Source organism: Capra hircus, chromosome 4 (genome assembly GCF_001704415.2).
Source record: "Capra hircus breed San Clemente chromosome 4, ASM170441v1, whole genome shotgun sequence".
In the NCBI taxonomy this organism is placed as follows: domain Eukaryota; kingdom Metazoa; phylum Chordata; class Mammalia; order Artiodactyla; family Bovidae; genus Capra; species Capra hircus.
Genome location: NC_030811.1, coordinates 111155043 through 111179512, shown reverse-complemented (window position 1 = coordinate 111179512; position 24470 = coordinate 111155043). Strand labels below are relative to the sequence as shown.

Sequence of the window (24470 nt, the reverse complement as noted above, 5' to 3'; positions counted from 1 at the left end):
CTTGCAAAGCATTGAGGTAAACAACTCTTCCTGTCCTCAAGCAAGCCCAATTTTTAAAATACAATCAGCTCTTACTATTCACCATTAGTTTCAATCTCCATATAACTATTAAAGAGCAGTTGCTTTACCATTAGTGGTAATCTGTGCTCAGAGCTGAATTTCAGTTGTCTTACGCTTGGGAACACTCTAGTTTTCTCCTAAAATGATTTTACTAACTTAACTCTGTAAGTTTCTGTATGTCAGACCTAAGTATCTCTTGATCTTAGAGTCTGCCTCTGCTCCCTTCTGCCCAAATAAGGCATGTCGCTGCCAAACCTTAAGTATTAATATGGACTAAATCGAGTTAGTCTCACTTGGTGGCTAAAATAACTGACTTAATTCTACAGCTTTCTTGAGCCTTTTTGATAGCAGTTAATTTAACATAAAATTAGATTTAAGAATGTGGATTCTTTCCCTTCCTCTCATGACTCTCTTATGCTCTATCAGAAGATAATATTTGGTAGGAAATGGCTCCTTGTAGCCTTCCTCTGAAGGAAGGATAGTTACAAAGTGTTTAGTTTGAAAATGTCTGGAAACCACAGTTATAGCTGGCTTAGAGAAGCCCCTTTCCTTTGTTTTCATGGCTCACCTGTTCTAAGCATGCGTCCTGTAGAGCTTAATCCAGCAGGCTTCATTCTCTCTGGGCAAATAAACATCTATATGAACAGTTGTTTTTCTCTTTCCCTTTGATAATTTTGGTATCAAAGATCACAAACTTAGAAGAGCAGTTAGAACAGTTCAGAGAAGAACTGGAAAATAAGAATGAAGAAGTCCAGCAACTACATATGCAGTTAGAAATACAGAAAAAGGAATCTACTACCCGCCTACAAGAACTTGAACAAGAAAACAAATTATTTAAGGTAATTGCTCAAGGAAAAGTTTGCCTCTAAATAATTCATTGTTTTTTTTGTCTTGTATAGTCGTAGTAAGCATTTGCTAAATCCAGCTGCTACATAATGCTTAACAGAAGAATAATAGCTGCAAATGGATTTACATAGAGTTTATCTTCAACCCAACATAAACGTTTGAATTCATCAGATACGAAAAATTTTGGAGACCTTTATCAAAACATTTTAAGATTTATTGATTTACAATAATTATATAGTAGCTTTGAACGTTTTGGGTGCTATAGCTTGGTAAGAGTTAATTGACAGAATGGTCTAAAGATCACATGTAATGCTCTATCAACTGGGATGGTTATCTTTGTTCCTAGGATGAAATGGAGAAACTGGGATTTATCATAAAGGAATCTGATGCTATCTCTAATCCGGATCAACATGTACTGTTTGGGAAATTTGCTCAAATAATGCAAGAAAAAGAGGTAGAAATTGACCGATTGAATGAGCAAATTATGAAACTTCAGCATCAACTTAAAATGACAACAGATAACAAGGTACACTAATTAAAAATTACTATATGAAACTATTTAAATGAGAATTTTATTTTTATTGAAGTAGTTGATTTACATTATGGTGTTAATTTCAGGTGTACAGCAAACAGACCTAGTTTTCTCCAGATTATTTTCCATTATAAGTTATTGTAAGATATTAAACAGAGTTCCCTGCTTATACAGTGATCCTTTCATGCTTATCTTTTTTATGTATAGTAATTTGTGTTGCTGTGAACATTGGGGTGTGTGTAACTTTTCAAAGTAGACTTCTTGCCTTTTCTGGATATATGCCCTGTAATAGAACTGTTGGATCATAGAGTAGTTCTGTTTTCCTTTTTTTAAGGAACCTCCATACTGTTTTTCATAGTGGTTAAGCTAGAATTTTAAAGGGCAAAATTGTTATTTTTCAGTTTCTCTTTGAATGTAAAAACCAAATAAAACCTAATTCTCTTTCATCCATTAATTTTAATTTATTAAGAAATATTAGTTTAACAAGCTATGTGTATTTGTATCCATTCCTAATATTGTCAAACATTTTTGATGTTTCATAGTCTCTGGTAACTCAGATTTCATCATATCATTCTAACCGAAATATTAAAAACTTCAAAATTCTTCTATTATGTTGAGTTTTTAAATAAGATAGTGATATTTAAGCACTATCTGTTATAGACTTTTATTTTAATATTTTCATCCTTTGTATTGATACTATTTTACTTATAGGAAATCAGCTATTAAATGCATAAATTACTCTATATTTAATAATTTTCTGAAAGAAGTTCTAATTAAGGTCATTTTTGGTCTGATGTAAGACTTGTGGTCTATATGAAAATTTAGTATTTCTAAGAAGTATATTATTTTTGTGTATGTGATCAGTACTTTAAAATATTGCCTTAGTAAAATAAAATTCCCCAAATATAAATACATAGTTATTACATTTGTTGCTTTCTTGTTAACTGATAGGTTATTGAAGAAAAAAATGAACTTATAAGGGATCTTGAAACCCAGATAGAATGTTTGTTGAGTGATCAAGAACGTGTGAAGAAAAATAGAGAAGAAGAAATCGAGCAGCTGAATGAAGTGATTGAAAAACTTCAACAGGAATTGGCAAATATTGAACAAAAGACATCAGTGGTTGCTAATTCTCTTCCAGAAGAAGCAGATAGTTTAAAACATCAGTTGGATATGGTAACAGCTGAAAAACTGGCTTTGGAACAGCAAGTAGAAAACACTAATGAAGAAATGGCGTTGACGAAAAACGCACTTAAAGAAACCAATTTAAAAATGAACCAACTAACAGAAGAATTATACAACTTAAAGAGAGAACGTGAAAATATTGGAAAAATCCATAGCATACCAGAGAAAAGTGCTAACATGGCTATAGATGACCTGAACAAAAACAAACCAGGACTAGAGGTAGTCTTTCCTGAGGATGCTCTTCAGCCCCTAGAAAATCAGACTCACCTCAACTGTTTTGAAGAAAACAGCAAAGTTTCCATAAGCAGCTTGGAAACAAAGGTGCTGCAGCTCGAGAGCACTGTGAGCGCAAAGGACTTAGAACTTACCCAGTGTCATAAGCAGATGAAGGACCTGCAGGAGCAAGGCCAGTCTGAAAAAGAAGTGTTGAAAAAGAAGATCGTAAACCTACAGAATATACTTGAGGAAAAAGTTGCTGCTGCTCTTGTGAGTCAAGTCCAACTTGAAGCAGTTAAAGAATATGCAAAATTCTGGCAAGATAAACAATCAACTTCATCAGAACCTGAAAGAACAAATATACAGAATTTGACTCAACTAACAGAAAATGAAATGGAGTCAAATGTGTCAGCACTGACCTTGAGAATATCAGAATTAGAAAGCCAGGTGGTTGAAATGCAGACTAGTTTGATTTTAGAAAAAGAACAGATAGAAATTGCAGAAAAAAATGCTCTGGAAAAAGAAAAGAAGCTACTAGAACTGCAGAAGCTATTGGAGGACAATGAGAAAAAACAGGGAAGCAAAGAAAGGGAAAGAAGCCCTCCAGGAGATTTTGAAGTTCCCAAGGTTAGTTTGTATTTGATCTTTTTCACTTAAATACCTTAAGAAACTCTTTTCCCTTTTCTTTAAACTTACTACTAACTTATTACATTCATACAATGTTCTTTATATCTAGCAATTCCATATATAAAGGGTTTTTATAAAAAAAAAAAATTACCATTCTGGACGGTCATATTATTATCACTAGAATAATGGATACAGACTGTATTTTGTATAGTTTTAAAATCACAGCATTTATTTTACCTCCATAGTCATTATGAGCAGTCGTAAGTAGAGCAGTCCCAAGAAACGCAGAAGTGTTAAGTATAGCAAATGTCCTCTGGAACTCGTGTGGGTTTTTTCCCTCTTTCTTCTAACATGCATGTTAAGTGTTACCATTCCTTTTACACAATGAAAAATATCAGAATATATTAGTGTTCTAGTGCATTGATGTATGAGTGATAAATCATTTGCTTTTACAGATTCTATATATACCTCTGTTAGATTTCATCCTTTCTTCTCTGAAAGTCTGTTTATGTAAAGTTCTGAAAGTGTAGGTATCTCTTAGCATAGGACAGATGTGGAAGGACTTTAATTTTCAGATTCTCACTTTATATATTTGCAATTTTGAGTAATGTGTAGTCTTATACAGAACACCAGAAATTAACTGATATATTAGGTTCCTATGAATATTTATTTGTCAAAGAGTAGTAATTCTTTGCATTTGCTAGGCTTTTTCCTTCTAGCTAACTGAAACTATATAAATTACTGTAAATAATATTTAAAATAGTAATGTGACTTTCTGTATGATTAAAATATCTTAGTAAGATTTTATTATTTCTTAATATCTAAGAAATATCTTAGTAAACCACCTCATATCTTTTGAGGAGAGTGATATGAAAATTTTTGAATAGATAACTGAAACTGTTTCATTAATTATAAAATTTTTTAGGATATATTCAATTGACATGATTTACCTTTCATTCCCAGAAAAATCATTCTGTGTGTGTGTGTGTGTGTGTGTATGTGTACTGACTCAAGAATATAAAATGATGGTTCTGAAGAGTTTCCCTGTTTGCTGAAAGAAAATAGGTCATTTTAACCCCTTTAATCTGATAGGCAGTTGTTCCTGAAAAAGCTTTATTGAAATAGTCAAGTACCTTGAATTTGGCTTTGTTTTTTGAAAATGATGTGTTTGTGTTTTCCACTACCATTCAGACCACTGCTGAGCTGATTGATACCAATGAAGAAAATGGATTTTTGGGTCAGCTTGAGACTGTTAGAGCAGAGTCAGCAGCTACCAAAGAAGAACTTGCCAGTTACAAAGAGAAGGCAGAAAAACTTCAAGAAGAGCTTTTGGTAAAATTAATAACATAGCTTCTGTTTCTGCCTATTTTATTTCAAAGTGTATATTCTCTCAATATGAAAACAATCCCAGATCTATAACTTAACAGCTAGGATTGAAAAATCTTTCATAAATTTGATGAAAAGTTATTATAAATTTCATTGCTCTCATCTTTCTTGTTTGGTTTTACTTGGAATCTCTTTTAATCTTTTAGTCTCTTAAAAGGGGGATGCTTTTAATCTTCTAGTCTAGTTAATGAGAAAGGAGAAAGATGGATGTTAACCCCTGAGAACCAAAAATAGAATCCGATAAAATGATTTCACTTCTGTGTTAATCTGTGACTCTACATATATGCAGATGTGTGTGAAAACTCTGTTTCTGAAATGTTTTTCCTGTTATTCTGTGGAAAATGAGCATATTAACATGAATTATACTCTCAACCCTAAATTCTACATGTGATATTTTTACCTGAATGTTCTAAACTGTTGTTTTATGTTTTAGGTAAAAGAAACATATACAGCATTTCTCCAGAAAGATTTAAGCCAAGTTAGGGATCAACTCAAAAAGGCAGAAGCAAAATTAGCCTGCTTCTCAGAAAGAGAAGATAATACTGAGGCACAAGAAGACAGAAAGGTCTGCACATTAGAGCCACTTCCTATGAAAGTGGGTCAGAGCTCCGCATCCCAGACAGATGGGACCCTCAAGGTCAGCAGCAGCAATCAGACTCCACAAGTTCTTGTTAGAAATGCAGGAATCCAGGCTGACTTACAGAGGGAATGCTCATCAGAAGAAGTCACTGAAATAATTAATCAGTTTACTGAAAAGATTGAGCAGATGCAAGAACTACATGCTGCCGAAATCCTGGATATGGAATCCAGACACATTTCAGAAGCTGAAACCTTAAAGAGGGATCACTATGTCGCTATCCAGTTACTGACAGAGGAGTGTAGTACCTTGAAGGCGGTGATCCAGTGTCTGAGGTCTAAAGAGGTATTTGGTCTTCACAGTGTATTTTTTCAGCATTCTGTGGTTGGTTTTTTTTTTTCCCCTCCAAAATGTTATGTTGTTAAGAGACAAATTTGGGGGCAATTTCTTCCTTATAATAAAACTACAATTTAAAATCTTTCTTTTGTGTACAGTCAAATAGTAATGTCCTACAAAGCTCCTATGCAGATTTAGAACCTGATGTTATCATTCCTTAGGTTATTAATGTCTCTTATTATGGTAATATCCCTGAAGAAAAAAATTAAAGCCTTACTGTAAACCATGGATAGTTTTATTTATTGTGAATGGTGTGACATAGTTGTTTGTTTGACAGCATTACCAAAAAAGTAAAATGTTCATTGGACCTTTTTTTTAAATAAAGCAATAAGTGTTTTATTTCCTTGTTTTCTCTGATTAGGGCTCCTCAACTCCTGAGTTAACACATGCTGATGCTTACCAAACTAGAGAAATATGTTCCAGTGGTAAGTTATGTAAACTTTTGGAATTTTTATAGTACTTACTTTAAAAAGAGTTTGTTTCTCTTTAATAGTCAATGGTTTTCTTTATTTTAGATTCTGGATCAGACTGGGGTCAGGGAATTTATCTTTCACAAAGTCAAGGATTTGACACGGCGTCGGAAGGCCAAGGAGAAGAAGGTGAAAGTTCAGGAGATTCATTTCCAAAGAAAATAAAGGTACTAAAAGACATCCAACTTTGAGTAAAACTTAGTGAGTGTAGTTTCTGTGTTGAACATAATAGTTTAATTAAAAGTTAGTACAGAAGATCTTACTATATTAAGATCTTTCTGAAGAGAGAATTTCATAGCTAGAAGGAAACTTGCAGCTCTAGTTTTATTTCTGTATTTTACAGATAATTAGAGTATATTTAATTGTATAAAGGTTGTTAAAACTTTCCATTCCTAATATTTTTGTTTGCCAAATTATTAAAGCAGTCTCAAAGTCTAGAACCTATCTTCTCCATATTTCTTTTGGTCAAATTAGTGCCTGATATAAATCCAAGAAGAGCACGTTAGATAAATAGAAAGAACCTAGGAGATGAGCGCCACGTAAGGGCATAGGCAGTCTTCCGGGATCGGTGTGCCCCTCCGCAGGAAGAAAGCGTTCGGTGATGGCAGGCTGGCACTCCCTTTCTGCAGTGGCCTTCCTAAATCTGTCTAGCTGGGATTCCTCTCTTCATGTCTGAAAATGTCTGACTTCTAGCTTTTGTGCTGTGGCTTCTAGGGGCTGCTGAGAGCCGTCCATAATGAAGGCATGCAGGTGCTCTCGCTCACCGAGTCTCCCTGTGGTGACGGAGAAGACCATTCTGCTCAGCAGACGCCAGAGTCGTGGCTGGAGGAGAGAAGAGCTTACCTCAGTACAATCTCATCTCTTAAGGATTTAATCACCAAAATGCAAGTGCAAAGAGAAGCCAAGGTACTGAAAGACTAGTGTGCATCTAAGTAGCCTTATATGATTTTTATCAATAATAAGGCACTTTGTTTGCCAAATTAACTGTTGTCTTTTTATGATGTTTTTCACATAAATTTCTATGTATTGTTTAAATGCTCCAAGTTGCACACTTGAAAGTAAATTTGTATCCTCTCAGACTTCCAGTGTTGATTTTGGTTAGCAGACAGATTCATTTCTAGAACGGTTCTTAGTGTATTTGAAAACTAACTTTTGTGTTTTGTACTCTGCTAGGTTTATGATAGTTCTCAACCTCATGAGAGCTCCTCCGACTGGCGAGGTGAACTGCTGCTTGCCCTTCAGCAGGTTTTCTTAAAGGAGCACAGTGTTTTACTAGCCGCGTTTCAGACTGAGCTGACAGCTCGAGGTACAGGAGATGCGGTTGGATTATTACACTGTTTGGAGCAGAGAATACAAGAACAGGTATCAAAATGAGACTGTAAGAACTTTAAAACAAAGAGTGCTTTTTAGTAGTAATGGGAAAATGAGTCTTTTATTAGTTATTTATTAGAAATACTTACAGTTGTTTATAGAAAATTAGTTATTTATTAGTTTTAAAGTAAGTCTTAAGGTTCAAATTTTAACAGAAGCCACTAAGAATATTTAGGATAAAAAGTACTACTACAGATATCTTCTCTTATGTTAGAAAATAAGCAGGACTAAAAATTAATGAGTTAATCAGCCAATCTGGGAAGTTAGAACAAGAGAAACAAAATAAGTCTAAAGAAAACAGAAAGAATAAAATACCATCAGTTCTCTTTATTTGCAGTAGTAAGATTGGTAAAGCTGTTGTGACTATTGAACCATTGCCAGCAGGGGAATGCCTGTGAGTCCTTGGCGGTGACATTTTTGTCTAGCAGTCAATATATAATCTTGTTTTATGTGCATTTCTGTTTAAAGACACCCTATTGATTGTGTATTGTTGAATCATTAACATTGAACTCATGGCCAGCTGCAGTGTAACTTAAACAAAACTTTTCTAACACATGCATTTTCTCTGTAACGTATCTTTCAGCCTTGTTGGGCTGGACAATACTTCATGTCTATGCTTGGGAACCATTTTAAACAGCAAAATCGTCAATAAAAAGCTCAAATGTACCCCAAAATACGGCACTAAATGGATGACAGAAAGGACACTTGTTTACAGTATAAGAAATAAAAGATGGCAAAATATCACCTTGCTCGATTTCCACTAGAAACATGTGAATGTGGCAATTTAAATTTCTTGCCGCTCTATGCACATGTTTGAGAATGACTGTTAAGAGCATCACAAGTATTGAATTTAGGGTCACAGATAAATTTTTATGAGTAAACAAATTCTTAAATATGTAATCCACAAATAATGAGGCTCAACTGTAATAAAGAAAAAAATTAATGAAATGGATACACTGGTACAGTAGAGAGGAAGAAAAGCTAAAAGTTGACTCTTTGAAAGGTAAATGAAATAGAGGGTTTTCTGGAGACTAAGTTAAAGAAAAGGGTAAAACACCCTTTAAATTTTGGCCACAACATGAGGCTTGTGGACTTTTAGTTCCCCCACCAGGGATCAAAGGGCTTCCCCAGTGCTCAGCAGGTAAAGAATCCTGCAGTACAGGAGACACGGGAGACGCGGGTTTGACCCCTGCATCGGGAAGACACCCCCTGGAGAAGGCAACCACCACTCACCGTACTAGTCTTGTCTGAAAATTCCCGTGGACAGAGGAGCCAGGTGGGCTACAGTCCAGAGGGTCGCAGAGAGTCCGCTGGACATAGCTGAGCAGCTAAGCACACAGGCACACACGGTTCGAACCTGCACGTCTGCAGTGGCGTGCAGAATCTTAACCATGGGCACCAGGAAAGCCCCAGATGTAATTTTAGAAATAATTATTTACAGTAGCATCAAATGGACAAATCCCTAAAAGTATAAGTACTACTAAAACTGATGAAAAAGTAGAGAATCTGAGAAGACCTATAACAAAGAGTTAAATTAGTAGTTTTAAAACTTTTCACAAAGTAGGGCTCAGGATTAGATGGCTTCATGAGTGAATTCTCCCAAATGTTGGAAGAAGTAATACTAGTTCTTCACAAACTCTGGCAAAATAAAGAAGGAAACACTTGCCAGCTCATTCCATGAGGCCAGTATTGCTCTAACTCTTAAACCAGACAGAAATATCACAAGAAAAGAAATCTAAAAACCAAATGTTCAAGCTGGTTTTAGAAAAGGCAGAGGAACCAGAGATCAAATTGCCAACATCCACTGGATCATCGAAAAAGTGAGAGAGTTCCAGAAAAACATCTGTTTCTGCTTTATTGACTATGCCAAAGCCTTTGACTGTGTGGATCACAGTAAACTGTGGAAAATTCCGAGACAGATGGGAATACCAAACCACCTGACCCTGCCTCTTGAGAAATCTGTATACAGGTCAGGAAGCAACAGTTAGAACTGGACATGGAACAACACACTAGTTCCAAATAGGAAAAGGAGTACGTCAGGGCTGTATATTGTCACCCTGCTTATTTAACCTCTATGCAGAGTACATCATGAGAAACGCTGGACTGGAAGAAACATAAGCTGGAATCAAGATTGCCAGGAGAAATGTCAATAACCTCAGATATGCAGATGATACCACCCTTATGGCAGAGAGTGAAGAGGAACTAAAAAGCCTCTTGATGAAAGTGAAAGAGGAGAGTGAAAAAGTTGGCTTTAAAGCTCAACATTCAGAAAACGAAGATCATGGCATCTGTTCCCATCACTTCATGGGAAATAGATGGGGAAACAGTGGAAACAGTGTCAGACTTTATTTTGAGGGGCTCCAAAATCACTGCAGATGGTGACTGCAGCCATGAAATTAAAAGACGCTTACTCCTTAGAAGGAAAGTTATGACCAACCTAGATAGCATATTGAAAAGCAGAGACATTACTTTTCCAACAAAGGTCCGTCTAGTCAAGGCTATGGTTTTTCCTGTGGTCGTGTATGGATGTGAGAGTTGGACTGTGAAGAAGGCTGAGTGCTGAAGAATTAATGCTTTTGAACTGTGTTGTTGGAGAAGACTCTTGAGAGTCCCTTGGACTGCAGGTAGATCCAACCAGTCCATTCTGAAGGAGATCAGTCCTGGGTGATCTTTGGAAGGAATGATGCTAAAGCTGAAACTCCAGTACTTTGGCCACCTCATGTGAAGAGTTGACTCATTGGAAACGACTTTGATGCTGGGAGGGATTGGGGGCAGGAGGAGAAGGGGACGACAGGATGATATGGCTGGATGGCATCACTGACTCGATGGACGCGAGTCTGAGTGAACTCCGGGAGATGGTGATGGACAGAGAGGCCTGGCGTGCTGCGATTCATGGGGTCACAAAGAGTCGAACATGACTGAGCGACTGAACTGAACTAAATGAGAATAGAACAGTCAGTGGAAAAATGGACAGGTGTTAAAGTATGTGCTCATGAAAGAAAGAAAAGAGTATCCAATAAATATATGAAAAGATGCTCAAATAAAACGTGCTATATTATTCATACCAGGCAATACTATATGACATTGAAATGAGTGTGAAGTAGAGTTGTGTGTGTCAGCCAGGATGGTTCACCAATGTATCCAGTGAAAAAAGCAGAAATGAATGCAGTATGATGCCATTTATATAAAATTTTAAAACATGTAAGAGAGAGCTGAATATATTTTAGGGGGTGTGTGTGTATGTAATGTATTATACAGAGTGTGTGAAAGTAACACCAGACTTCGAACCTAGTTGTTTCTTGAGCAGATAGTCCAGGGGAGGGTGTGTTCACAGACTTGTACCCAAGGGACTTCAGCTGTATAGGGGCTATTTCTTGGGCTAAGTACATGTGCTAAGTAATAAGTATATTATTCATCATATTTTATCATGTGTTTAAAGATTTTTGAAATAAATGCAAAGACTAATAATCTGAAAAGTAAATCCTAATGATCAGGAAGAGAAAATTAATAACTTTTCCCAAAATTTTAGCATGTCATACTTCTTCAGACTTCCTGGTTTTTAATGTTATTGTCTTTACAACCCTCTTGACTTTTTATTTAAACAGGGTATTGAATATCAAGCAGCTATGGAGTGCCTCCACAAAGCAGACAGAAGGAGTTTGTTAGCTGAAATTGAAGCACTGCATGCTCAAATGAATATTAAGAAAACGACTCTGAAAAGAGAGCAAGAGATTGATCAGCCAAGCCAAGGTATGCTATAGGACAGGCTCATATGGTGACATAAATGGGTGAAAGAAACTGTTCCATTTGGTTTCCCTTGTTATTATTCAGTTAAAACACATTTCTTCTTAGTCACATTTTTTCCTCATTCTCCTATCAATATGTTAATCTGCATTAATTACTCTAGGGATTAAAGAGGTCTCCAGTTTGTTTTAAGATATATGTATAAAAGATATATAGAACACACATGTATAATACTTAAAATATTTTTTAGAATTGAAATATATTTGTTTACATTAGGGTTTTCTAGCCAGGCAAAAACTCATACTCAGCTTTGGGAATGAGATAAAAAATGCTCAGTTATGCCATGCCATCTAAGCTTATTGCTCCATGTTAATAAAAAAAAAAGCGATAGTTCTTGAAATTGGGAGGAGGTGGTGGTAGTGAATGCTAGTGGTAAAGAACCTGCCTGCCAGTGCAGCAGACTTGAGAGACCCGGGTTCAGTCCCTGGGTCGGGAAGGTCCCCTGGAGAAGGGCATGGCCACCCACTCCAGTGTTCTTGCCTGGAGAATCCCCTTGACAGAGGAGCATAGAGGGCTACAGTTCATGAGGCTGCAAAGAGTCAGACATGATTTAAGTGACTTGGCATGTACGGCAGTGGTGGAAGTAAGGGAGTTACTGCTCCGTCGCAAGAGAAAACATGCTGTGTGCACCAAACAGGCTGGTAAGGACGTGCTTTAAAATAGCAGAGGACTTTGCTTTTATCTCCTATGGCTGAGTGAAAGTTCCTCAGTTGTATCCAACTCTTTGTACCCCACGGACTGTAGCCCACCAGGCTCCTCTGTCCTTGAGATTCTCCAGGCAAAAATACTGGAGTGGGTAACCGTTCCCTTCTCCAGGGGATCTTCCCAACCCAGGGATCAAACCCAAGTCTTACACATTGCAGGTGGATTCTTTATCGTCTGAGCCAACAGGGAAGCCCTGTATCTTCTACAGAAGTTGAAATTAACTTTAGCTAGCTGTGTATGGCAGTGGCACCCCACTCCAGTACTCTTGCCTGGAAAATCCCACGGGTGGAAGAGCCTGGCAGGCTGCAGTTCATGGGGTCGCTAAGAGTCGGACACGACTGAACGACTTCACTTTCACTTTTCACTTGCATGCATTGGAGAAGGCAGTGGCAACCCACTCCAGTGTTCTTGCCTGGAGAATCCCAGGGACGGGGGAACCTGGTGGGCTGCCATCTATGGGGTCGCACAGAGTGGGACACGACCAAAGTGACTTAGCAGCAGCAGCAGCAACAGCTACGTATGGAGAGAGAATGATGGTAACTCTTACAGAATACTTTAATCCAAAAGACAGAAATTTTCTGACATGTAGACAGATTGTTGTTATTTAGTTGCTGTCCAACTCTTTTGGGGCCCCATATGCTATAACCCACCAGCCTCCTCTGTCCATGGGATTCTCCAGACAAGAATATTGGGATGGGTTGCCATTTCCTTCTCCAGGGGATTTTCCTGACCCAGGGATCGAACCCACATCTCCTGCATTGGCAGGCAGATTCTTTACCGCTGAATCACCTGAGAAGCCCATATAAACAGATATATTTAATTTTAATTTAAAATGAGCAGGCATTGCCTTGATCAGGTTGTTTAGTTATTAAGCTCATTATCTTTCTTTGTTTTGAAGCTTTGTGGGAGGATAACCTAAAAGAAAAAGAAATCCTCAATGGAAGTAACCATTTCTTTTTTAATATCTTTTTTGTATGTGCAAACTGTGACATATATATAGAAAAGTACAAAATGAAAAAACACACAGTATAAACACTCTGAAATGAGTTCCTGTGGAAACCTCACCCATATCAAGTATTCCAGAAGCCTGCTTCTGTTACTCTGTAGTGATAGAGAACACACGTTCCTCTGTGGTACTCCTGCCTTTTTAACTGCCTTTTTATACATTCCTAAACCACATAAGTTTAAAGTATTTCCTGCTCTTAAACTTTTTATCACTCTGATATATTTTGTGTCTTACCTCTTTCACCTCTCTATAACACTCTTCTGAGTTACCTTTATCTCTAGTTCATTTTTGTTACTATATAGGATTTCCTTGTGTGACTACTTCACAATATATATCAATTTATATATTCATTCTGTGGTTAAACATTGAGGTTATTTCTACTTTCTGGCTATTAAATTCAGTACTGTTCTGCACATTGTTATGCTGTGTTTCTGATGCATTTTTGCATGAATCTTCTGGATACGTATGTTGCTAGGTCATAGAATGTTTATCTTCAGATTTATTAGATAATTCCAGACTCTCTACACAGTCATATCAATTTGTGCACTTTCTAGCAGTATAGTTCTAGCAGTATAGTTCTAGAAAGTTCTGTTGCTTGACATTTTTGCCAGAAGTTAATGATGTCAGCCCTTGATTGCTTGCCCGTCTAGTGAGCATGCAGTGGATTGCTGTTATGGTTTTAATTTACATTTCTCTAAGTTTGTCATATGATTATTGTTAGCTGGATTTGTGCTATTGTGATGTGCTTGTTCAGATCTTTTCTTCACTTTTCAAGAGGAGTATCTGTTCATTAGAGCTGATTTCTCTCGAAATCATTAGAAATTAAAGTGAAATTTGAATTTTCATCATATGTAGTGAGAATACATATCTTTGTTTTCATTTTGGTTTAATATAAAGGTAGAAACACCTATACTTTTACCTGTTTTGAAATTTGTATCAGTCTCACATTTGTCATTGAAAAGTTGAAGAATTTAAATATCTTAAAATATCTTAGATGAAATAGGTATAATAAGGCCACAAATTAAATATATTCCTTATGTTTAGACATAGGATTAATTGAAGATCATTTTTAGAGAATTTATTGCTATTACTTCATTTAAATAAATAGAAACCCGTTGAAAGCTTAGTTACTATCACATATATACATATTTATATATATAAATCCTGAGACTCTACTCCCTAAGAAATAGTTTCAAAAGCTTAAATTAACATGAATAGTCTAAAGTCAATGTTATTCCTATCTCCTGACACCAATAATATGACTTCTAATAGGAACTGCTGAGCTTTGATAAAATTGTTTTAAGTTAAAAATACACTTACGGTAGGGCTTCGCCTGTGGCTCAGTGGTAAGAAATCGGCCTGCCAGTGCAGGGAACCCAAGTTTGATCCCTGGTCCAGGAAGGTCCCACGTGCCTCAGAGCAGCTAAGCCTGTGTGCTCTGGAACCTGGGAGCACGGTGACTGAAGCCCCCGAGCCTGGAGACCGTGCTCTGCAGCAGCAGAAGCCACGGCAATGAGAAACCTGAGCACCACACCTAGAGAAAAGGGCCACACAGCAACAGAGACCCAGCACAGCCAAAAATAAATAGAAATACGTTTATGGTAGAGCAGAGAAACAACAGAGTAAAAATCACCCTGGAATCTCCTAAATCCTGAAATAAATGACTGTTAACACCCAGGAAATATGTCTTCAGACCTTTTCATTGTGTATATGTACATAAGTTTATATTTTTTATAAAGATGGATCCTGATAAATATTTCATTAACTTTTTTCCACTTAGAGATTTAAATATTTTACTATGTTTTCTTGCAATACACATGTAGCAAGGATTTGGTCTGTTTTTAAAGACAAAACCAGGATCCAGGTTGGCCTTTGGCCTTCCCTCTTCTGTTACAATGAGGTTCCTAGGGACTGCTGTGGAGGAGGGCTGAGCAAAACCAGCAGGCGTTGCTGATCATTGTGATCGGAGTCACCAGTACTTTGGCTGTCAGAAACTTAGAATTTTTTTGTGTGAGCCATCGAAATTCTGAATGAACAAATACAAGTTCCTATTTATGGTATTAAGTCTTTTTGCTTATTTCAAGTCTTGTATCCAGTAATGAATTCTGTTAAACTTTTATCATCCTTATATGTTCATAGTTCTGAAATCTTGAGGATTTAGCACTATGAGGAAAATCTACATATTCATGTATTTATATAAATTGCTAACTTCACAGGCTGTAATCATTTCACATTTGCTTTGTAGTAATCTCCTAAATAACACATCTGTTATTGTCAAGAGAATATTTATACACGAAGTACCAGCTGCTGGATCATATTCTAAACACTAACATTTTTTCGTGTAGAACTCTTCGACTATAACATGCAGCAGAAGCAGTCTCAGATGCTGGAGATGCAGGTGGAGCTCGGCAGTGTGAAGGACAGAGCGACAGAGCTGCAGGAGCAGCTGAGCTCTGAGAAGATGGTGGTTGCCGAGCTGAAAAGCGAGCTCGCACAGACTAAACTGGAGCTAGAAACAACCCTGAAGGCTCAGCACAAGCACCTCAAGGAGTTAGAGGCATTCAGGTGCGCCAGACTTCCTGATTCAAACCTGTATCATTAGCGAAAAGTGAAGCTGCTCAGTCGTGTCCGACTCTCTGCAACCCCATGGACTGTAGCCAGCTAGGCTCCTCTGTCCGTGGGATTTCCCAGGCAAGAGTACCGGGGTGGGTTGCCATTTCCTTCTCCAAGGGATCTTCCCAACCCAGGGATCGAACCTGGGTCTCCTGCACTGCAGGCAGGCGCTTTACCGTCTGAGCCACCAGGAAAGCCATTATTAGTGAAGGACTTCATTAGTAGTGAAGGACTTGGAATAATTGTGTCACAGACACTGTGCAGATCTTACAAAAATATGACGTTATATATTATGTTTAAATACCGTGAAGCTGTTATTTTTACAAAAAACTACAGTGGAAAGGAAACACTACAGATTTTTCTAAATGATAAACTGAGGATTAGGTATTGGCATATTCTCTCCATGGCTTCAGTTCTGTTTGAGACTGGTTGTTGTATAAGATACATAAATTTGATCTTCATTTTACCATCAAGTAATGTGAAATGATATTTATGATCTCAATGGAATTCATGGTCTAGTTAGGTAAAATATGCAAAATTTTAGAAAGATAATGCTTTTAAGAAGGATAAGTTTGTTGATGTAAATACTGTGATATTCTGCTTGCCACGGGCACATTATAAGTATAGTCATTATTTTGAACTTTTTCACACACGCACAAATGGTTATTATGTTCAGTAAAAGTTAATGGAAATCCTTATTCCATTCCAACCATTCAATTGTTTACAATGGTAAATAATAACTAATAGTTGTATTACTAGAAACAGTTAATTGGAAGTGAACCACAGTGAAAAATCTTGAATCTTGATATGGTAAATGTTTTTCTATTAGTTTATAACATGGAGAAGGCAATGGCACCCCACTCCAGTACCCTTGCCTGGAAAATCCCATGGATGGGGGGGCCTGGCGGGCACAGTCCACGGGGCCGCACAGAGTCGGACACGACCAAGCGACTTCACTTCATTTACAGTATGCCACCACCTTTCCGTGGATGCTGTTCTCTCTCTCTCAATAGATACTTGGTCAGCGTAGTTTTATGACGGTTCATTTGTCTCTCTCATTTAGGTTGGAAGTTAAAGATAAAACAGATGAAGTTCATTTGCTTAATGACACGTTAGCCAGTGAACAGAAGAAATCCAGAGAGCTCCAGTGGGCTTTGGAGAAAGAGAAAGCCAAGCAGGGACGCAGTGAAGAGCGGGACAAAGAAGAACTTGAGGTACTGTTTTCTGTATCTGTAAATGTCTGTGGAAGAATCCACAGTGATAGAAGAGAGACGTTCCTCTTCCTACAGTGTCTGCCTTACACTCTTTATCAGGAGGAATAAATTGTTTACTGTGTTGAATATTCTTACGATGTTATCTAAAGTATTACTAGAAATTGCTAATGGTATGATCCCTTTTTTCTTCTTCTACACGCAAGGATGCATAGAGACTCTTCTGCTACAGCATGTGCTTTAGGAATTTGAATTAGCATATATACAATTTGATAAACACGGCAGTTGTATCTTTTTAGCCCAGAAGTGGTTTCAGTTCCTGTTTTCTCCTAGGAAAGGAGAGCAGTGGTACTTTTCTGGGAACAAGAGCCCTTGCTGCTGTATGTTATGAAAACTTACAGTGAAGCCCTTGATGCTGGGCTTTCTCCTAGAGAGGCACACCCTAGCCTCGCACAGCTGACAGCAGGTCATACTACATCCAGTGCCATTTTCAGAGTTCCCCTTGAGCCCTTCCGTCTGCATAAGGCCAGTACTTGCTAGCTCTGTGCTAAAAAAAAACATGCAGCCATAATTTCTCTGTGCGCAGTGACTCAGTTGTGTCCAGCTGTTCGCGAGCCCATCCGCAGTAGCCTGCCAGGCTCCTCTGTCCGTGCGATTTCCCTGGGAAGAATACGGGAGTGGGTTGCCATTTCCTACTCCAGGGATCTTCTGACCCAAGATTCAGACCCACGTCTCTTGTGTTTCCTGCATTGGCAGGTGGATCCGTACCACTGGCGCCACCTGGAAAGCCTAACCAGAATTTCTGCCCTGCTACATTTGTTTTTTTTTTTTTCCTAGGGTCCACCATGGTAGCCACCAGGCATTGTGAGCTTTCTGCCTAGCAAGGACTTTTATTTCTTCAGTTATCAATATTTTTATCATCATAGATGTTTATAGCATTTGAGTAGTTTGTTCCCCGGCCTTCTCCATAAGCCCAGTTATTTTTAGTTATGTGGTAATGCATGGAAAAATTCAAGGAGTTTCAGGAACTCCCATCACATTATATGATAAATACTTTTATTTTTAAAGATTATTAATCTGCTGCATATTCCTTAACCAGATATGATTAATGTTGGGAGAAAAAGTGTTATTTAGCTTAACTCTCTTTTGTTGATATTGTTTGATGAACATCAACTGGCTGCCCAAATAATTTAACATTCTAACTACTGAAGATATAAGTTAGCAAAATGGTCGTCAGTTCTTTTACCAAATACTACCAACTTAGTATTAATAAAAGCATAAGGGCACAATTGTATACTTATGAAGTATTTTTACTAATATTAACATGAACAAATTCTCAAATATACCTTTCTCCTACAAGGATCTGAAGTTTTCACTTGAGGGTCAGAAACAAAGAAATATCCAACTGAGTCAACTTTTGGAACAACAGAGACAACAACTGAATGAATCACAGCAGAAGATAGAATCACAAAGGGCGCTACACGATGCCCAGCTAGCCGAAGAACGAGGCCGCAACTTAGAGCTTCAGGTGCTTCTTGAATCCGAGAAAGTTCGGATTCGGGAAATGAGTAGTACCCTGGATCGGGAGCGGGAATTGCGTGCACAGCTGCAGAGCAGCGATGACGGTGGGCAGCCCCGGCCATGCTTACCCTCCGAGGACCTCCTTAAGGAGCTCCAAAAGCAGCTAGAGGAGAAACACAGTCGTATCGTGGAACTGTTAAATGAGACTGAGAAATACAAACTGGATTCTTTGCAAACAAGACAGCAAATGGAAAAGGATAGGCAGGTTCACAGAAAGACGCTGCAGACAGAACAGGAGGCCAACACAGAGGGACAGAAGAAAATGCACGAGCTTCAGTCCAAGGTGGAAGACCTTCAGCGCCAACTGGAAGAGAAAAGGCAGCAAGTTTATAAGCTAGACCTGGAAGGAAAACGACTGCAAGGAATTATGCAGGAATTCCAGAAGCAAGAACGAGAACGAGAAGAAAAACAAGAAAGTAGAAGAATTCTGTATCAGAATCTTAATGAGGTAAATTGACATTTTGTTTTAAAATATCTTTTAGAAGAATATTGTAGTCCTGTGATCATATAATTTTGATACTGGATTAAATGATGTACAATCATTTATAAATCTATAGAAGTCTATTTGGAATATAAACAGTAATTATGTTCCCTTAAGAAAGAATGTGATGTGCTATTTCTGGTACAATTTTCATTTTTCTTTTTCTGTCCAAAATTTCTAGCCAACCACATGGAGTTTAACCAGTGATCGAACCAGAAATTGGGTTCTTCAGCAGAAAATGGGAGAGACAAAGGAATCAAGCTATCCTAAAATGATTGAGATGAATGGAGGAGGAACTGGCTATAATCATGAATTGGAAATAATCAGACAAAAACTTCAGTGTGTGGCTTCAAAACTACAGCATCTAGCCCAGAAAGCCTCCAATAGGTTAGAATTTTCTGGCTAGCTTTTGGAAATGGCATTCTTAGGCAAGCTGGGCAGAGTCTGTCCCTCACTAGTAGCTAGTGAAATTTTAAAGTTAATGCATGTTTACATTAGAAGGTGATCTTTAACAGAACTCATATACCTGAAAATAATTCTCATAACACCCTGACTCAGGCAAAGAGAACACTTATGTAAAGGAGAAAAAAGAGGTGAAGTAGTGTCACCTGACCGGCAATGTTTGTGTTAGGAACACAGCTCCTTGAGTTGATATGTTTTGACTTTTTGCCCTTTTTTTCTTTTTTGAAGACTACAGTTTGAAACAGCAGATGATGAAGATTTTGTTTGGGTTCAGGAAAATATTGATAGAATTATTTTACAACTACAAAAATTAACTGACCAGCCAGGAGAAGAGGTAAGACTTTTTAAAAACACTTTTTAAAGTATCGAGAGCAAAGCTATGATGGAAATTACACGGATCGTTTGATACTGACACTGCATTTTTTAAAAGAGTTTTTATCGTTTCATTTATTTAAAATATTAGTAATGTTTGCCTTACCTGAACAGAAGATAGTGAAAGTTTGAGGGGAAGCAGTATTACCATTATTGAGAAATTGTGGTGGCCTCTGACTTACGTTCTGAAGTTCCTCGCAGCAGTAGGCTGCCTTTATCTGCAGCGCTCGGTGAGACCACGCTCGGGATGCTGCCAGCGCACTCGGTTGACTCACACGGTGAATCTGTTCAGTCCCTGTATTTCTTGGCTTCTTTGTAGCATTTGATACTTTTGACCTCTTCCATTTAAAATATGCTCTTTCCTTACCTTTTGTGTTACTATTCTCTCATTTCTTCCATTTCTTTCGTCATTCACCTTCAAGAGTTCCTCTTCTTCCTATGCTCGTCCATTGTTGTCCTCTTAAAGTGAAAGTTCATTCATTCCCAAAGCCTGAATTCTCGGTAGACTTAATTATTGAACAAATACTTATATTGGGCACCTAGTACGTGCCAGGTACTATATTGGGTTCTGAGGCTACGATGAACAAATCTGATAAGGATCTTGCCCTTATGTAGCTTATCTTCTTGTGGACTGTGGTTCTAGTCAAGACCTTTGTCCTGTGTTCCAGGTTTATATTTTCAGTTATTTACGCAACACCTTTCCTTAGGGAAACATACCCCGTGGTGACCTCTTTAGGAACCTCACAGGCACAGACCAGACTGAGCATCGTCTTCCTTTCCTCCTTCCGGTCCTAATCCCGCATTTCTGGTCATGGTATCACCCGGGATAGAGTTGAAAGTCAGCACAGATCACTTTCCTTTGCTCTTCCGTGCACACCCAAGCAGTCGCGAGGGTCTGTTCCTTCTGGCTGCTAAATGTCTGTCCCTGTGCCTTCGGTCATTGCCTGCATTCAGGCCTTCAGCATTCCTCACCTAGACTATGGGCAATAACTTCCTGATGTCACAGTTTGGCGACACAGTCTTTCTTTTCTAATACACTTTACTTTGCAGAGTACTGTTGAAGGATTCTTTGTCACACATAAATTTTGCTTATGGCACGCTCCAGCCTTAAGCCTTTCATTGCTCTTCACTACCTACATCTAGGTCTGTCATCTGTATAATGAAAGCAGCCTTTACGGTTAGTCTTAATAATCATGTCTGTAACTCCTTAAAGGTAACACACTCACTCAAGCCTTGTACCTTTACACTTGCTGTTGTATCTACTTAATATGCCCTTCTTTCCTCCCTGGTGAGGTCCTGGTTATTATTAAAGACTCAGCACAAGCCATGGTTCTTCATGAAATCTGTTGTTCTCGGTGAGTTCACATTTTATCTGCATTGTTCGTAAACATTTGTGCTTGTATGACCTTATGCTGTTTTGTCTTTTAGCCTACCTTAATATCCCCAGGTGCTTCTTGTGGCTCACTGACTGAAAGACTACTGAGACAAAACACTGAGCTGACGGGGCATATCAGCCAGCTGACTGAAGAAAAGAATGATCTAAGAAACATGATCATGAAGCTGGAGGAGCAGATCAGGTGGTATCGACAGGCAGGAGATGGCAGAGATTACGTACGTCTGTTTTTGTCATGGCTGCATACTTCGCATCTGATGTATAGTAGGATCATTAGACAATTGTATAGGAATCATAGTAGCTGTTTATTGATTGACTGATTGGGAATCTTTTCTGCCTGATTCTGGGTTGTATATGTTCAGAATGTCTAATCCATACCCAGCCTTGCACATGAGAGAACTGAGGTCAGTAGACAAACCAAGACACATTTATCTTCAAAGCCGGGAAGTTCCCACCCATGGGCCAGTTGCAGACTCACGTGAAGAGGTGTTCAAATGTGTGTTCTGCCTGTTCTCGTCGATTATTTATCACTCGTTGTGTTCACAACTCAAGTGAAAATGCTCTTACATTGTGGATTTCAGTCTAATAAACTACTTCGGGAATTTATTTACATTTTTCCCATTTAAGAACTGTAAAATACTAACCTGTCAGCTCTGTTAGCATCAGTATGAAGACAGGAAAGACCTGTAAGGCTGGCTGTGTGGTCAGACACATGGTCACACATCCACACAGCTTCTGCAGAGACCCACTTCCTGTGTACATGCTGGTCCCCCGCCCCCCCCCCCCCGCAACCTTTTCCAGTGTACTGCTTTTGGAACAGGCTCAGCATTTGGACCCAGATAGTCCATTTTGAAGGTCTACCCCCAAAAAACAACAGAAACAATTCTGTGGCAGTCCAGTGGTTAGGCCTCAGTGCTTTCAGTGCCATGCCCAGGTTCAGTCCCTGGTCAGGAAACTTAAGATCTCTCAAGCCCTATGGTGCAGCCAAAAAAAAAGGCTGTGGACTTTTTTAGTTGAGTACTCTACTAATCTAAACATCTCTGGGTCCAGGCTTTCATAGGGACTTTTAGTTGTAAAGTTAATCTCCTCAGCAAGGCCATAAACTTAAGAGTTAATGTTGTTCTGTTAGTCAGTCTGTCGAGTTCACGTCTTTGCGACCCCATGGACTGTAGCCCTCCAAGCTCCTCTGTCCATGGGATTCTCCAGGCAAGAATGCTGCAGTTGCCATTCCTGTCTCAGGGAATCTTCCTGACTCAGGGACTTAACCCAGATCTCTAGCAGTGTAGGCGTATTCTTTACCATCCGAGCCTCCTGATGTCAATTGAGATTGGCTTTGAACTTCTCCATCTGAAGTTGGAAAGCTGAATACTACTCTGTATCTCCCATAGGGATACCTTTAATAGGTTAAATTCAGATTTTCTTCAGAGACTTGTTCTTTAAAACCACATAAGTAGGCTCTGGCCTCTGCAGTCTTCCAGGTTTTCGCTCAGTGGTGGCCCCAACATTGAAGCCATCATCACCTCAGAAAAAGAAGTCTGGAACAGAGAAAAACTGGCTCTCCAGAAATCCTTGAAGAGGGCAGAAGCTGAAGTGTACAAACTAAAAGCTGAGCTGAGGAATGAAGCTTTGCTTCAGAATCTGAGCCCTGATTCCGAGCATGCCACTATAAAGGTAGGGGACATCCTCCAGCTAAGCATACCCTGACGTCGGTCCTGTGCTTTTGCCTTACTTCGTCTCTCACTAACCATTAGGTCAGGCTAAAGAATTTTAGGCCACACTGAGGTGGTTTCTCCGGGTGTCTCAGTCTGTCCTGAATGAGGTCTCTAGCTAGTCACAAAAAACCTGTGGTAAAGCATGCCCAGAATTGGGACCAGATTAAGCTCACAGAGGTCACAGAAGCAGCACCCTGAGCTCATGGTCCCCATTCCCACAGTCTCATCCCTAACAGACCAACAGGAAGGTAGCTTTTCAGTTCCATATAGAAGCTCTAGTACTGTCAGTATTAGAGGATCATGCTCGGCAATGGTAAGCCCTCTAAATGGCGTCTCTTATGACTCATAATGAATATTGTATTAATAGTGCAGCTACCTTAATCAGTTAACTTAAAATCAAAAAAAAGAAAATGTTTGTAATATTTATTCCAACTATGGCGTGAATGTAAGTTTATGACTTTTAAAGAGATAGAAAATATTAACACTGAAAAAGTTAAATGTGGTGATAATAATAAAAGTAGCTCTGTATTATTATACTCTGTACTCTAAAAGCTTTATACTATTTTTGGCTGAGACAAAAATATTTACATTAAATACAACGAATAGGAGCTAAAATTCATGGACTAAATGGAAGTGGAAGTATCAAGGTCTAGCTTTACTTTTCACTTTGCTGGTAAAATAGAAAACAGTGATGAGGTACCAGCCGTTCTACTCCTGCTACTTTTTAAAAATAAAGTCTAGATTATCCTCCCCTGCAGAACGGTTTGAATAATGTCCTTCTGTTTTTCTTCCCTTTAAACACAGAGGATTTATGGCAAATACTTGAGGGCAGAAAGCTTTCGGAAAGCTCTCATTTATCAGAAGAAATACCTGCTTCTGTTACTGGGCGGGTTCCAGGAGTGTGAGGAGGCCACCCTGGCCCTCCTGGCCCGCATGGGGGGACAGCCGGCCTTCACAGACCTGGAGGTGATCACCAACCGACCAAAGGGCTTCACCAGGTTTCGGTCAGCCGTCAGAGTGTCCATGGCGATTTCCAGGTGAGGTACTCGAGAGAAAAGGCATTGAGTAGAGAATGCATTTTCGCATTCTGAGAAACTTGGTTATTTTTCGTCCTCTCTCTCTGCTCTGCCTCCTGCGCCCTGTAGTCATCCAGTAGGAGTCACTTGCCGTCACTGAAACATGCCTCCCTCTGTGCAGGTTTTCATCCTCTAATAAGGGAGGGGAACTTCACCTCATACCGGACAGACCCTACGGAAAGGGCCCTCCCAGAGGCAGCCAGCCAGTGACTCAGCTGGAATATCCGGTCTGGGTGGTCCCTCTCTCTCTCTTTTTTTAATCTAAATAAGCCCATGAACTAGTTCAGACGTATAAAGGAAAGAGATCATAAGGGAGAAAACTGTTTTTTGAAAAGTTACCTCGGCTGACATAGCTTCGTTTTCTTCACTACTACCATGGCCCCTCCAG

The 24470-nt window shown here is 38.7% G+C and overlaps 1 protein-coding gene and 1 non-coding gene across 4 annotated transcripts in view; one reads left to right on the top strand and one right to left on the bottom strand.

Moving 5' to 3' along the window:
* Positions 1–24470, top strand: part of AKAP9 (A-kinase anchoring protein 9) — a 171666-nt gene that overhangs the window by 140275 nt on the left and 6921 nt on the right. For all 3 annotated transcript variants that reach the window (XM_013963121.2, XM_013963119.2, XM_013963118.2), the window contains 18 exons: positions 747–899; positions 1253–1432; positions 2390–3466; positions 4658–4798; positions 5286–5774; positions 6187–6250; positions 6341–6462; positions 7010–7201; positions 7469–7657; positions 11272–11416; positions 15527–15746; positions 16858–17008; positions 18366–19034; positions 19249–19454; positions 19758–19863; positions 21330–21512; positions 22765–22965; positions 23811–24043. In XM_013963121.2, coding sequence (XP_013818575.2) covers positions 747–899; positions 1253–1432; positions 2390–3466; positions 4658–4798; positions 5286–5774; positions 6187–6250; positions 6341–6462; positions 7010–7201; positions 7469–7657; positions 11272–11416; positions 15527–15746; positions 16858–17008; positions 18366–19034; positions 19249–19454; positions 19758–19863; positions 21330–21512; positions 22765–22965; positions 23811–24043 — 4721 coding nt within the window. The remainder of the gene's footprint in view (positions 1–746; positions 900–1252; positions 1433–2389; positions 3467–4657; positions 4799–5285; positions 5775–6186; positions 6251–6340; positions 6463–7009; positions 7202–7468; positions 7658–11271; positions 11417–15526; positions 15747–16857; positions 17009–18365; positions 19035–19248; positions 19455–19757; positions 19864–21329; positions 21513–22764; positions 22966–23810; positions 24044–24470) is intronic.
* Positions 15916–15988, bottom strand: TRNAC-GCA. The gene has a single exon. It is a non-coding gene; the product is annotated as a tRNA-Cys (tRNA).